At 45.0% G+C, this 7,105-nt stretch overlaps 1 protein-coding gene across 1 annotated transcript in view; it reads right to left on the bottom strand.

Annotated features, from left to right (window-relative positions):
- The window catches only part of LOC121586006 (activating signal cointegrator 1 complex subunit 3), a 164,333-nt gene extending 157,450 nt beyond the window's left edge, over window positions 1-6,883 (bottom strand). Inside the window, exons 1-5 of the mRNA XM_045213014.1 lie at window positions 6,852-6,883; window positions 6,097-6,241; window positions 4,777-4,927; window positions 2,263-2,456; window positions 1,663-2,061 (exon numbers count right to left, since the gene is read on the bottom strand). Coding sequence (XP_045068949.1) covers window positions 1,663-2,061; window positions 2,263-2,456; window positions 4,777-4,927; window positions 6,097-6,186 — 834 coding nt within the window. The 5' untranslated portion in view covers window positions 6,187-6,241; window positions 6,852-6,883. The remainder of the gene's footprint in view (window positions 1-1,662; window positions 2,062-2,262; window positions 2,457-4,776; window positions 4,928-6,096; window positions 6,242-6,851) is intronic.
- Between the last annotated feature and the right edge of the window lie 222 nt (window positions 6,884-7,105).

Consider the following 7,105-nt stretch of genomic DNA (forward strand, 5'->3'; position numbering starts at 1 on the left):
ACAACAAGCTTTCAGGAAGACAGGAAACTATCAGTGTCCACATAGATCACTGGTTATAATACAAATGTTGAATGAGACTGCCATATAAGCAGCACACAGTATGTCTTACAGCAGTCAAAAAAATGAATATAACTCATCAAGAGTCTATGTCCCTGTGCTTTAATGAAGGCAGAGCTCTTCTTTTCACTACCACCAAAAACATACCTTTAAAATCAAGCTAGAAAAAACATTACTTTGTATTCTTTCTTTCTCCTCTCTTTCTCAAGCCACTGCTATTGCAGCAAATGTCATCATTCCAGGGGTACAAATGAGAGGTAATAAAAAGCGGTGGGTTTCTCCTCTGTCACATGTAATGGTACAGAGTACAGAGCCTTTAAACTTTGCTGTTGAATTTAGAGTCACGCGCAGGGAGGTGCGTGGAGTGCAAACAAAGGGCACTCCACATCTAAACATGTCATTAGGAGAGTTGGCTTCCAAATGTCAACTACGTGGAGAACATCAGAAGAGAATGTAGAAGCAGGTATTAGTAAAAACCTACACTGTCTGCTGTGGAGAAAAGTAAAGGTAGAGGAGAGAGAGAGAGACACTCAAGAGGACAGAACGAGGCACTGTTTGTCTAATTCATAAGTGAAAGCCAGAGGTTTCAGCATGTGGCCTACAGAGCATGTGGCCTACAGAGCATGTGGCCTACAGAGCATGTGGCCTACAGAGCATGTGGCCTACAGAGCATGTGGCCTACAGAGCATGTGGCCTACAGAGCATGTGGCCTACAGAGCATGTGGCCTACAGAGCATGTGGCCTACAGAGCGCACTCTAACCCGAGGGGGTCGAGGAGAACAAACAGAAGAGAGCCACTAATAAATTATATTAATTAAGGTGTGTGGCGACCTTGTGTTTTTGTGGGCTGCAAGGGAGAGAGGGAGAGCGAGCGAACAACTCTAAATTAAGCACCTGTATAAGAGAGATGGGAGCAGTGCCCAGAGCCTCATCAATCCATCTTTCCTTCCTCTCCTCCGTCACAACCTGGCATCTCCCCCACTCTCTCCCCCTCTTCGTAAGTGTGTTCTTGTCTTGTGGAAGAAGTGAACAACATGTCTCAATAACACCATGGCTCAGCACAGACTAAGTGCTGCCTTAATTGCCTGTTGTTGCCCAGTAATTCTAGCCCAGTTCTTCTAGCTAGTCTTGATTCATTGGTAACTGCGCAAATCCTTTCAACATACAGTACACCCAAGGTCTTTCCACCCTCTAAAAACCATACAGAATCTCAGACCTTAAACATTGAACCTGAACACTGTTTCACTTATTCTTCCTTCTGTGTGGCATACAATACTGCAGCCTTTATCCTGATGTGTATGTCAGGCATACTGCAGCTTTCCTATGGGATGGGACCTCCCTGGAGAAGCAGTAAGATCCTCCTCCTCTCCTATAAGGTTAAGGTCAGCTCTCCAGATCTCTCCAAGCTCATCTATAGCATGAGACAACACCCTAAGCTAAAGGCCAAGGTTGACCTGCAGTGGAGACGGGGTCCAAAGTGGATGTGGTCTGACCCGGCGTTTAAACCCCAGAGGCCAGCTGGCTAAGGTCAAGGAATAACAGTGAGGTTTGGCTCGGCACAATAGTGTGAAAAGGGTAAAGGTGGTGTGAGAGGGTGCTGCTCACCTCGTTCTGCAGCTCGTCGTCACTCTTGGTGGAAGCCAGCATCTCAAACAGGGAGGTGCACAGTTCTTCAGGGCTGGAGGAAATCATGTTGCCTCCGTTCAGGTACTTCTCCACCTCCCCCCTCAGGATGGTCCCATCCCCAGAGCTCTGAGCCCCTCCCGGGCTTAGCCTGCCTCCATCCACCTCTCCCCCATTACCCCTGCGGCCTTGGTGGTTGTTGAGGAAGCTGTGGAAGTCCAGGCCTCCACCAGGGGTCTCATCCTCAGGGCCCCCGGCCCAGGGCAGGGCCTCCTGGGGGTCCAGGGCGTAGCAGTCATAGGAGAAGGTGATGTTGCGTCCGAAGGCCGAGCCGCGCTGAGGGGTGCGACAGGCGCTCTGGGAACGAACAAACTCCTCCACCTGTAAAACATCAATAAATAATAAATAAATAGTACAGCATAATAAATGTATTCTAAGAAAAATAGGATGGTAGAATAATAAAATACTAGGAAGAAAATGTATAAACCAAAAAGTAACTTTTTTTTATATTTATTTTAAGTAGGCCTATATATAGTCATAGTATTACAGTTGTCCCCAAAGACAAAATTAGACTCCCCCCACCTGGGACTCTCCCAGAGGGGCCACGGCCCGGGACACAGCAGCACAGGAGGCATCGGCTGCCGAGGAGGGGAACGGGCCGAACATCTGCTTAATGGCCCTGGTCTCCTCATGACCCACATGGTCCTTGTTGTGGAAAGTCTCAAACAGGAAGACAGCAGCACTCTCAATGGTGTCCTGGCCATGCTCTGTCCCCACTGCCAGAGACATGGAGAAACAACAAGATAATTAGTTAGCTAGATGCTAAATACCATCATCATCATTTATTATGAGCCCAGCTTCTCCAGTCCCACTCTTCAACCGAGGCATATGCTGACACTGATGATCATTGTGATTATCAGAAAACCCACAACCACTACTATTACCATTAGTGATATCTAGCTGGCTAGTGGCTACAGCAATGTGATATTTCTTGCTGTACTGCTGTTTCAACTGTATGTTCCAAGCAGTAAAAGGATAGCACTGTCTAGCACTGCTCCTCAGAGAAATGAAAGATGGATAAGAGCACTTTCTAAAAGACATGTATCCTCCCTCCGTAGCTCAGTGAGAGCTCTGTTTAATGAAGGGAATGAGGACTAATTGTCCAAAAGAGAAGAGAGGGAGAGAGAAAGAGGGGAAAAAGAGAGCGAGAGAAAAAGAGAGGGAGACAGATAAAGGGTGATACTTAGAGAGGCAGAGGGAAACGGATGAAAAGGATTTAAGCCAATTAAAATGGCCTAAAAGCATCTCACTCTCCATTGTGTGTGTCAGGGCACGATGGATGCTTTTCATCTTCCTTCTCAGTGTGTTCTAGAGCTTTACTTTACTCTCTACACTCTAGTTAGCCAGACAGGCTAAGGGCACATTAGAAGGACCAAAATTACATGGTCAAGAACATTTAGAAAATATCCCAAATACGTGTTTATTATCACTGAAGGCTCTCTGGCCTTTCAATGATGAGGACAAAAAAAGAGTAGTGGCGATCAGAAAGCAAATAAATGGAACAAAATTGGCTTTTTCATAAAAATCAGCTTTTATCACAGGGTTTCAAGGAGGTAGGTAGGCCAAAATGCTTCTCTTGGTGAGCTCTTAGACAGCATTTCAAAGTAGAAATCCTGACTGTACAACATGCTTTCAGGGACCTACTGTATGTGTCTATTGTTAGAATGTACTGTCTTATTTGCTGACAACATCCTGGCATTCTCTACTAAAACACCTCAGCTAAGGAACATGCATCAAGCTCTACACTATATAATTGATCTTTCAGAGACACTGACCCTGGCCTGGAACACATGAGCCTTTAGACAGAGAGACACCCCCAGGCAGCCAGCCTCCACTAGCTGTCCTGAGCTCTTGATCCTCCACATACATGTAGCTGCTGTTAGAACCCCAGGTTGGTTCTCAATTTGTCTTCCCTCGATTCCTTGTGTCCACTCTCCTCCTCAAAACACGTTGGAGGAGAAGGTCAGAGGGGAGAAACCTTGGATCTTTTCCTCTAATGCGTTTGGAGGAGGAGGTGATTAAAGGGGACGTGAGGAATCGAGGAGAGGGGACGTGAGGAATCGAGGAAAGACATTGAGAGAGCCTCAGAGATGCCTTCTCATGTGTCCTTCAGGGCCTCAGTCTCCTCCTGTACACTACAGAGGCGCTCCGCCTGGAGGGCATCCACTCTCCACTGCACGCCACTGTGGTATCTATCAGGGATGCAGTGGGATTAGGGGGACGGAGGGGTGTGTGTGATCACCCGTCCCCCAACAGGCAGGATCAGAATAGTAATAAGAGCAGCAGGAGAGGGCCCTGTGTTGCACCGCTGTACGACTTCTGGAGTTGTGGGGGATTTGCATCTAATCTAATTATAAGTCACATCAGGACATCCGGTCGCCGCGGTGACGGCGGAAGCTCTGACACCTTGTATGGGGTTCCTTTTGGTGGAGCAAGCTCTCCATAGGAGGTTGAATCCCAACAGTGGAGGGGAGGCTCAGTGCTTTGTCTTGAGGCTAAAAACTATAGAGGACTATTGCACATTTTGACAGTGAGGAAATATAATACATTTAAGTGTGGCCCTCCGGACCTTGGTGAAGACCAAATGCGGCCCCTGGGGCAAAATGAGTTTGACACCCCTGGTTTAGAATGTATATTAGCCAGACCATTGAGTTGATTACCTATCACTTATCAGTGTTTCCCCTATATAAATTTAGCAGCAGCACCCCATGGGATGGGCAACCCCATGCTTCGGCCTGTTTATTTAAAGCCGCCATGCTACATAAGCTGGTCTAAAGGTTATAATGCTTTTAAAGGGAAAATTATATTTCAGATGGTGTCAACATAATTTAATCATTTTGGAGTAGAATGTCCTTTTAAAAAGTCACCAGAAGTGACTTTCTCACAGTCGTTCTACAAAACAACAACTGTCTTTGCCACCACTGCTGGGAAAAGTCCTAGGGAAAACACTGCCTATTCACCCTCACAGATAACATAACATTAGAATGGTACTGTATGACTGAAAGTGTATCCCAGCCAGGCCAGCGAGTTGATTACCTATCTGTTTGGCAGCCTGTAGGATGCTCTTCAGCTCCTGTGCTGCAGCCTGCTGCTCTGCCTTCTCCAGATGCTGAGTGAAGAACTGGACTATCTTCTGCCATGTCAGGCCCTCTCTGGAGAACAGCTCCTGCCTCTTTAGACGCTTGGTCTAACATGAGACAAACAGACAGCAAGGGCATAGTGTTACACAGAATTATCATGAAACTATGTAGTCTGATATTGGATGCACACAGTGACCTCTCTCTCCATATCCCTCTCTATCACATGCAGCAGAGGGTAATTCTAAGCCCTTTTCATAACTAAAAGACATCGCTAAGTTCCTTGCATAGCGAGCGACTTTGAAATAAGAATTTACTTTAGCATTGGGTATTAGTGCTCATCGGGTCAGGGGGTTCAGTGCAAGGAGGGCCAGCAGCAGTATTAACACCATGCCTTTATTACAATCAGCACTTCCGTGTCCTCTAAAACTAAAGCATTTTTACTGGAGCTCTGATAATCTCCCAGCGACCCTCATTAGTCCCTCAAGCAGCAGTTTTCACACTGTTGAGGATTTAGCTCTGGGAGAACATGGCCAGAGGTGGTGGTCTGAGGACCAGGCCCAATTTCCTCCTAAGTAGAGTATCGCAATACACACCAACAACTTAACAAGCCCCCAGTCAGAATGAGAGGAGAAATTAGGGGAATAGAGGGAGAGGCAAAGATTAGAATATATTTTGAAAAGGGAGAGAGAGTAGAGAGCGGATTAAAGAAGATAACAGGAAAAGAGAGGTATCATGGTAAACGGGAGAGAGCTGGAGAAAGAGATATCAAGAAGGGAATTGAGTGAAAAAGCACTACAAGTAGCCTATGTGTTCACAACAGCCCAAAGCATCCTCCTCAATTAGCTTAATTCACATACATGTGTAATCAGCTCCACCTCCCTCTTATAATAAAGCATGGCTGTGAATTGCTAGGGACCTCAAGGATGCGATATCACGATACTTAGGTGCAATATGATATGTATTGTGAATTGATACTGTGATTTTATTGCGATTCGATGTTCCAAACATATTTCTCACCAAATGTCTTCTGCAGAGGTTCAAGAGAGAGCAATGAGAAATCGAGTTTTGATCAGTCATGGTCATAAAAGTGATGAAAACAAATTGACTCCCTATTTAAAAAGAAGACAGAAAACCAGCTTTGAAGGAAAAATACTGGCGTTTTGGTGGTGGTACAGCCGACTAGCGCTAAAATAATATTGTGATAACGAGATAGTGTCCCATCACAAAGGTTAGTCAGATATGGTCTATAATGTAACTTGCTTTGGGTTTGCCTTACCTTCAGATCATAGACTTCTTCAGTGAAGTCTTCGTGCTTGCTCACAGTAGAGAAGGAGCGCAGGGCGCCGGTGAGCCGGGGTGGAGACATTGGTTGCCCACCACTCTGTGATCCATAAGATGCTACCACACAGTCTATTTCTGGTCTGAAAGTTGTACAAAATATTCACAGTCTATAAAATCAATGGCAGAGTAAACAAAACAATACATTTTCCCTCACCACCAACAAAGAGAGTTGATTTGTTTTCAATTGGAAGATAAGGTTACATAGATGCTGTCACACAACTGAAGTGTTGGGTAACCAATTTAGGTAACGTAGCTAAATGCTTGGTCTGACAGTCAGCCTGTCAACTCCACTGACAGTTACCTAACGTTAGCTAATTCTGGCTAGCATCACTTAGTTAGCTAACTTAACGTTAGCTGACAATGCATGTCGTGGCTAACAATACAGCCTCTTGCCATAACGAGTGTTTGAAAGAAATGCTGTAATCTCAATGTAAACAACGTGATTTTGTTGATACGAATAGAATAGTTAAGGTGAGCTAACTAGCTAGCTTAGCACAGTGGGAGGGAGACCAAATAGAGAGATTTACGTTAGCTAGCAGCTAACGTTAACTGCTTCAATATGCCACGTCTCCCGATACAATTGCCACAAATGCAGGACAGCGTGGTACATGTTATCATAATAATACGAACAAAGGGTGTAAGGATAAATTATACATATACTCGTAACGACAGCAAGGATGTTATACTCACGTTTCTACACTTTCAGAAGCGTTTACGTCAGATTTTATGTCAAGGTGGAGAAGTGGGTATTGTAGTACACTTATAGATACTTGTAGGCCTGTAGACATGTAAAGGACTACAATATCCATATTCATCGATACAAGAAAGCAGCAGTAATCGATTTGCGAGAGAGAAATCAGTGAACTACAGGTATTTATGACAATGATCTTTGCCTACAATATCATCAAAGATATTGATAACTAACAATTTTGGGGGGGAATGAA

This window comes from Coregonus clupeaformis, unplaced genomic scaffold (assembly GCF_020615455.1).
Source record: "Coregonus clupeaformis isolate EN_2021a unplaced genomic scaffold, ASM2061545v1 scaf0071, whole genome shotgun sequence".
NCBI lineage: Eukaryota > Metazoa > Chordata > Actinopteri > Salmoniformes > Salmonidae > Coregonus > Coregonus clupeaformis.